This window comes from Cydia fagiglandana, chromosome 14, assembly GCF_963556715.1.
Source record: "Cydia fagiglandana chromosome 14, ilCydFagi1.1, whole genome shotgun sequence".
Classification (NCBI taxonomy): Eukaryota; Metazoa; Arthropoda; class Insecta; order Lepidoptera; family Tortricidae; genus Cydia; species Cydia fagiglandana.
The window spans coordinates 10317780-10331957 of record NC_085945.1 but is presented as its reverse complement, the minus strand read 5'-3'; the positions used below and the strand labels follow the sequence as shown (position 1 = coordinate 10331957).

Here is a 14178-nt window from a genome sequence, read left to right as displayed (position 1 = left end):
TTATTAATTAATTTCAGGTAATCGGAAACTAGAAACTGAAACTAAACAGACAGTTACTGAAAAATTTAAATTACTTGCGACTGTGAAAATGGACTTACTGGAGCTACAGAAGGAGTTGGTCAAAACCCAGCTGCAAGAGGAACAAGATCAAGCGGAGCAGAACCGTATGATGAGAGCAATGGAGATAGAGGATGCAGAGTATAACCGTATGATGAGAGCAATGGAGACAGAGAATGCAGAAAAAAAGTATATACACGATAAAAAGCTTAGAGAGATGGAGATGGAAGAAATGAAAAGGAGAAACGAATTTAATGAAAAAATGAGGCAATTTTAAATTAAAATAAAACAATATGTCATCGCAAGTTTGTTTTAATGTTAAATGTATGATATTATATGATATTCATAACCTTAACTTAATTAACCTAATCTCCCAAAGTGTTGCTCAATCAGCACTTGACGAGCATTATGTCCTGCCGTATTTGGACCTGATCTATTGTTAGGTAACACTCCAATCTCATCGGCTGTTTTGTCCAATATAGGAGGATAATCTGGGTCAACAGGTGGTTCTAGGTCATTTTGCAGACGAGCAATATTATGCAACACGCATGTAGCGACGATTATACCGGGTATCCTGCTTAAATTGACTTGAATACCTCTGCTAACAATAGGAAATCTTCTCTTCCAAATACCAAAGGTGCGTTCAATAACATTCCTAGTTCTGATCTGTGACTCGTTGTACAAAGATTGCATAGGAGAGGTCACATTTCCTAGAGGTGTCATCATAAATGCAGTTTGTGCGTATCCTGAATCACCAAGTAGACAGTAATTTCCATATTTCCTATGAAGAAAATGTCTGCGTTGATTACTATTGTCCCAAATATGCGAATCATGGGCAGACCCATGCCAACGTGCAACAACATCAGTAAATAGTAGATCAGCAGAACAGATAGCTTGGGTGTTGATTGAAAAGTATCCCTTTCTGTTTCTATAAATCTCTGCATTCTCTCCTCCTAAAATAATAAAGAAAATATCAACATTGTCTTTACTCTCCATCATATTAAATATTGTAAACAATCGTATTAAAATATTATGGTAGATCACGGACTAGCTAAATAGAGTATAGGTACCTGGAGACTTCATCCGTACATGAGTACAGTCTACGGCTCCAATAGCACGTGGAAATCGAGCAATTTGATAAAATTTCATTGCGGTTTGTTTTAGCTCTTCTTCTGTGCTAGGCATAACTATGTATTCTGGGTACAAACGGGCTATGGCATCTGTTACTTTATGAATAGTTCTACATGCGGTTGATTCGTGTACCCCTATGAAATCTCCGCACGTCAAAAGTTGGCTTCCAGTGGCATAAAATCTTAAAGTGCATAGAAGTTGGTTCATTGGTGATAACGCGGCACTGAAAATAAAATTGTATGTAAATTACTCATAACATAATTATAGGGTCCAGACACAAGTCATATACCAAGAAAATAGATACCTAAACTTATACCCATAGATAGTGTAACTTAATATATTTTATTATAACCTTATACTTACTTGATATTTTCATGTTTGTATTGCAATCTGTGTTTGATTTTATCTAATAAAAATACGTGTTTGAAAAATGTGTTTTTCAAGTCGAAACCTTCTGTGAAATTCTTTATCTCTTTGCGAGTTAAAATAATCAGTTCGTTCTGCAACTCTTCTATTATATAAATCCGTGGCAATATAATCGATAATCTCTTCATCGTCATCGGAATATAATAATAAATTATTTATCATAGTTCCGTCGTAAAACCAAACACAAAACAACAATTTTACTTCGCGCCAATGAACTGCTAATGATCCGCTATTCTGTTTTCAAAATAATTCGGTAATAACCCAGAGTTAGCGACTTAACCCTGCTCCGTCGGCGAGTTAAATATTGAACAGTTTAATTCAGAGTTAAACCTTAACATTTAACGGTGCAACACAAATTATTAGTTTAACCCTGTGTTAGCGGTTAACTCAAAGTTAGTTGGATAATTCCGAATGGTGCAAGTGGCCCTAAGACGGTGAGATAACTCATAGTTACGCGAGGTCCATTTTATTGCAAACAACCAAGGTACAGCGAAAGTACTTACCTAATATTGAAATGCGTTCGATTACCCGCGTATGTTTTACAGCACTCCACTCTAGTAGGAATAATTTTACTATCAGTTCCCAATTAACCAGCGATTCCCGTTACCGTTCTTTAACTGCCGAGTCGTTAGGGAGCTGCATTCGGATTTTATGCATTCGCCAAATGTTACCGGATCGCGTTACGATGGAGCGACGGCTGCATACGAAATGCATATGAGGTGGCATAGTGCTGCGGTGTAATTGGCATTTCTAGAATGGTTGTACGACTATTGTAAAGAACGTCGATTGGATGCGATTGAATTGAAGCATTTCGGATTTAGCTACAATAGGCGATCAAAGACTTAATCCGAATGAAAACTACAATAAAATCTGGACCAGAGGAAATGAAATAATTTGACTGTTTATTAAATCTACGAAAATCATACGAACTACGTTACTAAGAGTGATTATTGCCAATATCAAGGCATTTAGTTTCTGTCTCACTTATGTATATTTGAATCTTTTAAAGATGTTGAACTTATTGAGAAAGGACGGAAAAGGAAAATTGAAATGAACTTTCAACAGAAATTGGAAAACGGACTTTGGTCCATAAGTATGTATTTCACTTTCCTTGACCGTACATACAGCAACATTTTGCCCAATGTATGCCATTTATAATTTATATTTGAGAAAACTACTTTATGTTATGATAAATGAGTAGCTGAACCAGAAGATGTGCTTCACATCACTAGATCACTGTTCGAGGACATGCATATGATAATAAGCAAACTTTGGAAAGTTAGGATCAGCACCTATATTTGCATGAAAGTTATGAAATGCATGCATTCATAATTAATTTCGCTACATTCATCGTCTTTAATACTGGATGATGTTTAAATTACTCGTAACTATTATGAGTAACATAAAAGATATTCAACAGGTGCTTTAATATATGTATTCAGAATTTTCAGCCTCGCGTATGATGTTTTGATCATATTAAGCTTAATAGCTTAAGCTCTTTTGCAAGATTACAGTTGGTTACGATATGATAATGTTTAACTAAGCACATAATACTTGTAATCTTGTAAATAACCTACTTTTAAACCAATTTGCTTTGTTAATTATAAAATAAATTAATTTGTTGTTTACATAAATTATAATTATGAATATTCTTTGTTTCTTTCATCACAAAATGCCAATTAATTATTTGTAGTACATATATTCACGACGACAATATAGATAGCCTACATAGATAATGAACACAGCTGCACAACTAGGTAAGCGGACAAGGTGTTCAAAATTAAGTACAAGCTCTTTTTCCTTAAACAAATCTTTGGGTTTTGGACTGGTTATTTTGAACACCTCGCCCACTTATTGACTTTCGCTGCTGACTGTAGGATCGAACGTACTGTATCATATCTGATACATACACACATACATATAATAAATAAAATTAAACTGAATCTCACATCTTTTAAACTGTATTCCAATGCGTGTGGAATCTTCTCTTCTTCTTCAGTCGTTCCCACAACGCTGAGGATCGTGACATCATGTCCTTCTGTTGAAGACCAGGTCTCGTGCAATTTCTAATTGTATAGGTGCAGCAATTTGAGTACACCATCTAGCAGGAGACAGATTGGAATATTGGGAGAAGCTTTCACACCCGTGAAGAAAAGTGCACGAGAGAACGTCTGTGCTCAGCAGTGGGAAGAACAATTGCTGTCCTTCGAGTTATTGTCCACTTATAGATTAATAAATTCAATTACATATCTCATTATCCCATAATGCTGACCATAATGTTAAAAGGCAATATATTAAAATGGATTGGTTCCCAGCGCGCCATAGCTCCGTGAAAGAACTGTCGCGCAGCACGCAACACTCGATGACTCTGTATTAAACATTTCCGTTCCATTTCTCGGCACCATTACCCTAATGAAATGATCAATTAGACGTCTGCCAGAACCCGATGTGATTCTTTTACAACTAATGTGTGGTTTTAAAACGATAAACTTAGAATAGATATAAACTAGTGATGTACCGACTATTGATTTGGCCGACTAGCCGACTAGCCGACTAATCGGCGCTCGAATGGCCGATTAGTCGGCCGACTAGTGGGCTAGTCGGCCATATCATTAGTTTCGTATAAGTTCAGGTGAAAAACAATAGTTTTGCTCTTTTGGTTGCGCTATTCATATATTAGCTTGGCTAAAAGGTGTTCTCTATAGGTTCAAAGACCTATCACAAGAATCCTCGTTCAATTTCTGTCTTTCTTTTATTTTATTTTGCGATCCTGATGAGCAGACCGTCACTACACGGTACAACTTGTAGGAGGTATTTCCAAGCGTCAGCGTCTTTACGAGCAACGTGCCCTGTTTATAAGTCTCTAAATTTTGCAATAACATTAATAGTTCCCCATGGCTCCACCATTAAAAAAAAAACAAAAACTGAATTATAATAAAATCCTTTAAGTATAGAACTTAGCCATGAAATTAACTACACGAGAATCAGTTGAGATCGACCTGTAGAGGAAAACACCAGCCCACTACCATACGATAACGATCAAATGGTCAATTATATGAACAAAAGTTTTCACACCCTGTATAGGTATTTTGGTAAAATAGACATAAAACATATGGTAAATATTAACTGTTGGTTTCTTTTTTTCTGTTTTTCTTTCACTAATAAAATGCCGACTAATCGGCCATTTTTGCCGACTAGTCGCCGACTAATCGCCGACTACAAATGTGGCCGGATAGTCGGCTTTCCCGACTAGTCGGTACATCCCTAATATAAACATACCTTGGTGTCAATTCGACATCAACAATATACCCTAAATGTCCCTAAAGCACTATATAATGTCGACGACTACGATTAATTCCAATCTGGCTAATCAAATCAAAGCTTAGCACGAGTTAACAATATCTAAACCTACCAACACCTTCTACCAATACCTTTAGGATGGTAGTTCCGTCCCGTGAGCCAGGGGTAGCTATTACAAAGATTGTGATAAAAAATGCTATAACACTGTAACACGGGTGTTTTGAAAGGGGGTAAAATAAATGATTGAAAAGCTCCGGCTTGTCTAAAATGAAAACAGCCATGTTAACAAAATAAAATTAAATCAAAATAAAATAAAATAAACTAAATGGAAACCTTGCTGTAGGAAAGCTAAGAGGAGAAACAATTAAACAAATTTAAATCTAACAAACTTTATTCCTAAACATTAGATAGTACAAAAGCTCAGTGGTATAGCTGGGTCGCTTCACAGGTTCATGTTATAAGGTTTACACCAATTAATTAATTACTAAAGACTAAATTTCGAAATACCTAAGTTTTATGCACCAGAACTTTCAAAACTTTAAACTAAATTTTATTAAACCATTTTAAATTTGTAGTTGAGCGCTGATGCTACTCAAAAGTTATGCAACGGACCGACCTCAAAGCAGCTGCTGGAACTGGAGCAGCGGGGAGTGACCTCGCCTATCCCCGGGAAGCTGACTGCTAACCTGGTTGGAGCCGGCCAGTGCAGATGGCGTGAGATTAGATCCCACAGCATTTTAAAAGTTCAAAACATCTTGAAACATCGAAAGCTTCTAGAAACATCGAAAGCTTCTAGAAACATCTAGAAACATCGAAAGCTTCTAGAAACATCGAAAGCTTCTAGAAACATCGAAAGCTTCTAGAAACATCCCGGCTCCGCACTGGAAGCTGTTAGGACTTCTGGCGGAGCGCTCCCTTCCCTCGAGCAGGAGTCAACTTCAGTGGAACACACCGAAGGACTCGAACTGCTTCCACCATTTTGACCACCATGTGGAATGTGTGGTCTTATCACAAAATAGGGCTCATGCGAGCGTGCGTCCCCGGAGGGGTCCACACATCAAAAAAGTCATACCTAAACCATACAAAGTTTTCCTGGAGTGACAACATAAATATCTCAAGTTTTACTTATTTTTACTTATATGACAACCCCGACAACAGATAAGCATCAAAAGGTGCATCTGAATGCAACAGATTATGCAAAGAAGTGCAATCAATCGAGTTAGTTTGGGATATTGTTAAAATCGTTGAAATAAGAAAAGGAATTCAACCCAAAAATATTAATTTAAAATCTAAGAAAATGTCTACGTTACAACACAACCTATAGTGGAATGATCTTAAAATTACCAAAAAATGTCTGCGATGCAAAGCTCCATTTAATGTCTTTTTTCAAGTGTGACCTAGGCGACGTAACTATGGATACCGGGTACAGTCGCCATCAGATATATCGGAGCGTCCGAGGTCCTCAAAAATATGTGAACACGCACTCTAACGCCTTGACATAGGGCCCGGCCACATGTCAGCGGTGCGTCGCCGCCGCCGCAGAAACCTGCGGTGCCGCAAACCGCTCTGCGGCAACGCACGCCGCACCGCAAAATTTTGCGGTGCCGCCCGGCGGCGCCGCAAGGCGGTGCGCGGCGACGCGCGCGGTGCCGCAAAACGGTGCGCGGTGCCGCCGAGCTGACATGTGGCCGGGCCCATAGAGGCGTGTTCATATATTTGTGAGCATCTTGGCCGCTCCTATATATCTGATGGCGACTGTACACAAAAATTTGACACGCCCATGTACTTTTTATTTCAACGTGTCATTCATTTTCTTAGGGTCGGTTGCACCAAACTGTTCGTATCGTTAAAGAGTTCGCAAAATTTTTGTGTATGGAAAGTTTCATAGTAAAGCGCCGGGGCGCGCCGGCTGACGTTGATCAGTCTGTTGAATTTGGTTGATGCAACTGGCACTTAGTCTCGTTTCTGGTCAATATTTTCCTACGTAAAGTAATTCAGTCCGTATTCGCGGGTTAATTTAGCGGCATCGTGCATTAGTGATGTCGGCCCAAGTAGCACAGATTAGCTGTATAGCAGCCGCATAATGAAATACGAATACGCTTGAAGCTGGAATTAAAAGCTGCATATGAGCTGTATAAGCGTCTTTTCAGCTTTTATTACTCTTAAATGGGCACAAATTAAGCAGCCTTAAGTTCACATAGCTACTTAAGAGCGTTGTAGCAGCAATTTAACGGAATTATAAGGGGTAACAGGAGTTATAAGAGGTGTATATTGACTGGGTAAGAGACCACCAGTTACCCTTTATTCAGCTAATATGTCACATGTGCGCCCTAATACCGGGAAAGATTGACGTTGGGCTGAATAAAAGATAATGAATAACATACTTTTACACCTCTGCCTTAAAAAACAGCTAGCTATTATTTAGTATAGTGACATTGACGACGAACTAGGGTTGCCAGATGGTCGGGATTTCGCGGGATTCTCCCGATTTTTAGCATGTGTTCCCGATTCCCGACAAAGTGAAACTTGTCCCGAAAAACAGCTTCACGTTATAAAACAATAATTTCAAGTTCCGAACTGTCGCCGAGCGAGCGAGCTGACGTAGTGCCAATAATGTAAAATATCGTTGTTATTAATATAATCACTTTAATATGAATGTATTTTTTTTTCCCGAATTAAGTCCCAAAATCCCGAAAAATAGATATTGTTTCCCGATAATAGCGCCTTTCGATCTGGCAACCCTACGACGAACGCAGAGGTGAACATATTTATACTGAAGCGAAAACGTCAAGCGCAACGACACCATAAGTCATTTTGTTAAAGTGTTTAGTTATACATGATCTTTTATATATTAATGCGAGAAAGATGTTTGGGAATGCAAGTTTATTGACATTATATATATACATTATCTAAGAAAATTTCAGTGCGCCACGAAAATAATCAGTATTTATGTAAATTAATCATATAAATAAGCTATGTATAAAAACTATCTCAGTGGTTTGGACAGAATTATGAGATAAAAAGTTAATAATAAGTCATAGAAAGTACTAAACTAATGATTTAGGTTAAGAACTCATGCACAAAAAAATATTGTTACCCTTAAAAGTTGAAAAAGTAATACCAATTTTGTAGGTTATCTACGATAAAATGGCGGTCAATGTTAAAAAGCAACGTGAACCATTAAAATTCTCATATGCAGCATACGACTGATAAAGATACTTAAGTGAATCACTATAAAGTCAAAGTCGTTATTTCAATACACTAGTGAACCTCTAAACAGTTATAAGGCATCTTGTGAACGTTTAAACAGCCGCTATGCAGACAGTCTCAATGGTAGTATATAGGCTGCTTAACGGTAAACATGTTCAGCGCTAAGCCGTATTATGCGCCACATGTGTTCGATTATACGTCTATTGGTTTCATAATAGTTCACTCGTTCTCCCTTATAATAAGTCAGCGAAATAAAAGCTGCTTTAGCGGTAAACATGTTCAGTGGTAAGCTGTATTATGCGCCCCATATGTTCCATTATACGTCTATTGGCTTCATAATAGTTCATTTGTGCTTCCTTAAAAAGTCAGAATAATAAAAGCTGCTTAGCGGTAAACATGTTCAGCTATAAGCTGTATTATGCGCCACATGTGTTCCATTTATACGTCTATTGGCTTCATATTAGTTCACTCGTGCTTCCTTACAAGTCAGCGTAATAAAAGCTGCTTAGCGGTAAGCATGTTCAGCGATAAGCTGTATTATGCGCCCCACGTGTTCCATTATACGTCTATTGGCTTTATAATAGTTCATTCGTGCTTCCTTAAAAAGTCAGAATAATAAAAGCTGCTTAGCGGTAAACATATTCAGCTATAAGCTGTATTATGCGCCACGTGTGTTCCACTATACGTCTATTGGCTTCATAATAGTTCACTCGTGCTCCCTTAAAAGTCAGCGTAATAAAAGCTGCTTAGCGGTAAACATGTTCAGCGACAAGCTGTATTATGTGCCACATGTGTTCCATTATACGTCTATTAGCTTCATAATAGTTCACTTGTGCTCCCTTAATAAGTCAACGTAATAAAAGTCCACAATTACCTCCTTATACAGCACATGGCGTAATTTTATCCACTAAACAGACCTTATAACGGTTAAAGCATTTGATAACCCTTAAAGCTGTATAGGGTCGTAGCAAATATACCTTTATATCACTCTTTGCGTATTAATGGTAGTTTTCAGAGCGGTAATGCAGCTTTTAATCAGCCCTAAGCTATATAAATATCACTGAGATCTATTATACAGCTGTAGGACCACGATAGTGCTGTTATAAGTGTCTTAATACGCGCAGAGCGTTAGATAGAACTAAAAGTGATTAGTTATAGAGCTATCTGTGCTACTTGGGGGGGCGCCGAGTGTTTGCTAAGCTTTCGCCTAATTGCCGATTGCCCTGGTTTGTACTCTCTCTCTAATAATGCATTAGTATATGTTCTTTATGGTAAAATAGATAGAAACAGATGGAGATATAGTTTTGTAAAAAACTGTTATCGCGTTCACTCTACTTCAACTCTTGTTCATGGTTTTATTATACTGTTCGATAATCGTAGTGTATAGTAATAGAGTAACCGAATTAATTTAACATCCCGTCTACTATTTATTAAAATCCGAAACACACCAGATTCACAAAACTCCAACTCGTTGCGTAGGAACGCGTGTGTGTTAGCTGCAATGTTGGGAATTCATAATTGAGTGCCTCATCATCTTCCTCGCGTTGTCCCGGCATTTAGCCACGGCTCATGGGAGCCTTGGGGCCCGCTTGACAACTAATCTCAAGAATTGGCGTAGGCACTAGGCACATATTTTTGCGAAAGCGACTGCCATCTGACCTTCCAACCCACAGGGTAAACTAGACCTTATTGGTATTAGTCCGGTTTCCTCACGATGTTTTCCTTCACCGAAAAGCGACTGGTAAATATAAATTGATATTTCGTACATATTGGTTCCGAAAAACTCATTGATATGAGTCGGGGTTTGAACCCGCGACCTCCAGATTGAAAGTCGCATGCTTTTACCGCTAGGCCACCAGCGCTCTCTGAGCTCAATTGAGTGCCTGCATATATTCATCTTTAATAACTTACGCTATTTTAATGATTATTAATTAGGACACTTGCATTTATATATATAGATTATTTATAAGCTACCTTATAAGTTCCAAAACATGAAATAAAATGGTATTTAGTTTAAAGCCCCTGTTTCATTAAACATACATTTATAAAGATGCATTCTCCGCGGTTCTACGATTCACCACTCAAGCACATTTAAATAACAAACCTGAGCAAGAAACCGAATTAAAATTCCCCTCTACACGCGTTCCATTAATTCCCTGCGTGTATGCAATAACATAAATCGGTCCCTCGGCGAAACAACAGCTTATCTTACCGTTCGTATCGTGATCTTTGAGTCTTTGTTTTACCTACTACGCCAAATGAAAATACGGTGGGCGCAGATTACATAATACTAAAACCAAAGAAGTATTTTTATTTAATATTTTTGTCATCCACCCTTGTTCCGGTATGTATTTTTTGTTTAAAAACAAAAAAATGTCTGTACTAAAACGTAGCGTAGGAAAAATTGTGCCAGATCGGTTGTGCAGTGTGCAACAACAAAACAAAACTAAACAAGAAAAACAAAAAAGTGAAGCTTAGAGCATGTTAAACAATAAGTTGGAAAAGTTCAGCAGATATTATTTAGAGTTTTCAGCTATAGTTCGTTTTTTTAGCATTAGAAAGAACTTGCAAGAAGGTAAACGATTTTGGCATGTCTTTTAATTGAAAAACGCTTTTAAAAAATCAAAAACTATTATATCTGAAAGCAGGAGAATATAAATGATCGTATTAGATTCATAATTGTTACGTATTTGCCGTAACTTATTTTTAAAATGTGTTTTTCAATTAAAAGACACATCAAGTTTCAAATGTTTACCTAATTTCTAATGCTAAAAAAAACGAAGTATAGTATCATGCGTAATCAACTAATCACTTTATTTTTTGCAACAATAAATAACGATTAATGCTACTAATTATAGCGGAAGCAGTTATAAAGTTGACCCAAAAATTTTTTATTAAGCTATGAGCTTCATCACATATGTTCCTTGAGTAATTCTAAGCATTTCAAGCCTGGGAGCCAATAAGAAATGTGTGTCTACTCGGATTTGTAATGGATTCAAACTTTCAACCCCTTTTTAACCCTGTTAGGGGATGAATTTTACAAAACGCTGAAATTACTTTTCCTGTCTTTTAATAATATCCCCAAATACAAAGATTCAAGTCCCGCGTTCGAAAATTTTTTTGATATCCATACAAACTTACAACTCCTTTTTCACCACCTTAGGGGATGAATTTTCAAAAACGCTGAAATTAGTTTTCTTGTATTTTAATAATATATCGTTTTACGAAGTTTCAAATTCCTAGCTTAAAATAAAACTTGAACCCCATACAAACTTTCATCCCCTTTTTAACCCCCTTAGGGGTTGAATTTCTCAAAATCGCTTCTTATCTCTTGTACACTTTATAAATGTAATCTAGTGTGCAAATTTCAACTTTCTATCTTTTGTAGTTTCGGCTCCGCGTAGCAAAAATCTCCAACCAAATTTTTCACCTTTTTACGTTTTTCTTGTAAAATTACTATGAAATTGAAAAAACAAATATCAGCAATGAATTCTACGTCTTTGGTTTATACGAAAATGATACCAAACTTGCCCTAGTACCCACCAGGATCAGAGTAGATTTTTTTTAAAGATGACGGATGGCGGCCGTCTTTGTACCCCACCCTCCCCCCCACTTCAGGCTAGAAATGCTTAGAATTACTCAAATATCAGATGTGATGAAGCTCATAGCTTAATAAAAAATTTTTGGGTCATGTATGGCAGCGTTACATAACTGACTCCAGTATTACTAGCAAAGTAGGTGTTATAAATTGGCACAAAAATAATAACGCGACGTTAATATTAGGCCTCGCCCCGCTGCTGGCGGCACCCTAGGTTAGGTTTTTTATAATATGTTTATAATTTTTTTTTTATTGTTTTATAAGTGTTACTATATTTTGCTTCTATATTCATATTATAAAATACCTAACTTAAGAAGAAGAATAAATAAAGAGAATAAAACGACGCTAATAAACATTGCTCTTATTTCTTTACTCGTAAGAGTGGCATATCTGCTATAATGTCCTCATCGCGGGGTTATCTTGTCGTTTCTCCTAATTCGCGTCCCCTGCCCCGGAGCACGTTGGAAGGTTAATTAAAGAATTAATCGCTGCCCGGACACGTGACGGGAATCCGTCGCGAAATTAAAATAAAAACCATTGACCCCTATTTTGGTGGTAGCGCGCAATTAGTTTCAGCGTCAATCGTCGGTAACGAGGCGGATTTACGAGCGGCTCGGCTGTCGTTGGTGGCATAGAGAAATAAAAGTAAAGAGTAACTCCATACGTCAGTTATCTTACCAAAACGAGAGTTATTTCGTACATCTAGCGTCAAGTAGCGTAATTTATGAGTAGGTACTGCTAGTTGACGACACTTGTGAAATCTGGTGTCAAGTAGCGGTACTGATAATTCCACTACTTGACGTTTGATATCGACTACGAAATAATTCGCGTTTTGGTAAGAAAACTGCAAGATGTATGGAGTTACCACTCTTTCATTACTTATATTTCTCTATGCTGATGGTACGATTACGTGTGCCAGGGTTGCCAACTCCAATTTTTTTTTTACCCCTGAGCTCAACTTAAAAACCCCTAAAACTGTACTATTATTTTGGAAAACCAACTAAATAAAAAATAAAATAAATTATTATACATTTTCCAAATTTAGAAAATTATTATGATTTTCAACCGGTTCGACATTTTAATGATCATTGATCATACATATGAACGTTCAACGGTCAAGAAAATCTTGTCAGTAGAAAACGGCGCGAAATTCAAATTTTCCATGAGACGATATCCCTTCGCGCCTACATTTTTTCAAATTTGCCGCATTTTCCTACTCTAAAAAAAAACCCTAAAAAAACCACTAAAAATATTTAGCCCCTAAAAAAACCCCTAGCTGGTTTATTTCCCCCTAAATTTAGTGGTAAAACCACTAAGTTGGCATCCCTGACGTGTGCACGAGTATGTGGAAATGTTTTTGCCGTACGAACCTTCACGTAGGTATCTGATGTTTTTCGCACCCACCCACTGAAATTTCAAAACGTCGGCCATTTTTTACGTGCGCGTTTTTAAATCGTCAAATGTTTATTTTTTTAACAGAAGAACGTTAAAAACGTTACCTGAGTCTCCAGCAAAATACATGATAATGTTATGGAGTTTATAATGGCGGTTCGCTATTAGGCCCCACATAAGGAGCCGTATTGATGATCTAAGATAGACCATAAGCCATAACTTAATAATATAAACTTAAGTAATTGGCCAGAAATACCTACCTAAGTTAAAGATATTACACGGATTGACATCAATATTAATTATAGTTAAACCTAATATTTACTTACTCTCTAAGCTAATTTGAACACAGCTAGTTAGCCAAACCCTCTAGGTAGGTCTGTTAATAGTGTTTACTATTAATCACTGCACAATAATAGCGCTCATATCCCCAGGTCTGCGAACATTGATGTATGAACACGATATATTCTCTGAAACTGGAACTATCCTAGGCGATCAATTATGCATGCACATGTATCCAGAACACGGCGGTATCTAGTAACGTCTGTGACTCAGGATTGTGTAGAAGCATTTGGCTTTGTTTATAAAGATAAAGGTACTGTTCGGTTTCAGACTACACTTAGTATGTTGCAGGATTGCAGCGCGACAGTAATTCATAATAAAAAAGAATATAGAGAGTACTAGTAGACTCATTGTACATTTATAAAAAGTTGCGACGAAATTCCGGTCAGTAGAATTTAAGGGGAGCATTCCATGAAATTTTCTACCGTTTGTCCCGTACAAACGCGTATTTTCTGCTGGGGGAAAGATTTTCAGGTATAAGGGTAAGGGGTTTCTTTTCTATGACAAATGGATAAAAATACGCACGGACAAATAATCGCCTGCTTTTTAAATGCCGAAAAAAAAGTCGCAACACAGGAAAATGCGTTTCTACGGGACAGCCCGTGGAATGCTCCAAGGATCAATCTGCGGCTCACGAGTCGCATGCGGCCCTTTGGAGGTACAATTCTTTGTCACTCGTATGATTAGGACTTGAGAGTTCTTGACCACTGAGAACAGCCTTAGCG

The 14178-nt window shown here is 37.4% G+C and overlaps 2 protein-coding genes across 2 annotated transcripts in view; one reads left to right on the top strand and one right to left on the bottom strand.

Moving 5' to 3' along the window:
* Positions 1-14178, top strand: part of LOC134670797 (ubiquitin-like protein 3) — a 265658-nt gene that overhangs the window by 173912 nt on the left and 77568 nt on the right. The gene's annotated exons all lie outside the window — the stretch shown is intronic.
* On the bottom strand, positions 403-1464 carry LOC134670541 (putative nuclease HARBI1). Its single transcript, XM_063528350.1, has 2 exons — positions 1128-1464; positions 403-1010 (listed from the first exon to the last, which is right to left on the bottom strand). Exons 1-2 carry the CDS (start codon positions 1393-1395, stop codon positions 418-420), a joined length of 861 nt encoding a protein of 286 aa, XP_063384420.1. The 5' UTR covers positions 1396-1464; the 3' UTR covers positions 403-417.

Coding starts and splice junctions, on each gene's coding strand:
- LOC134670541 (XM_063528350.1), bottom strand. CDS start 1,395: ATGAACCAACTTCTATGCACTTTAAGATTTTATGCCACTGGAAGCCAA. Junction 1,011..1,127: donor TGTACGGATGAAGTCTCCAG/GTACCTATACTC, acceptor TTATTATTTTAG/GAGGAGAGAATGCAGAGATT.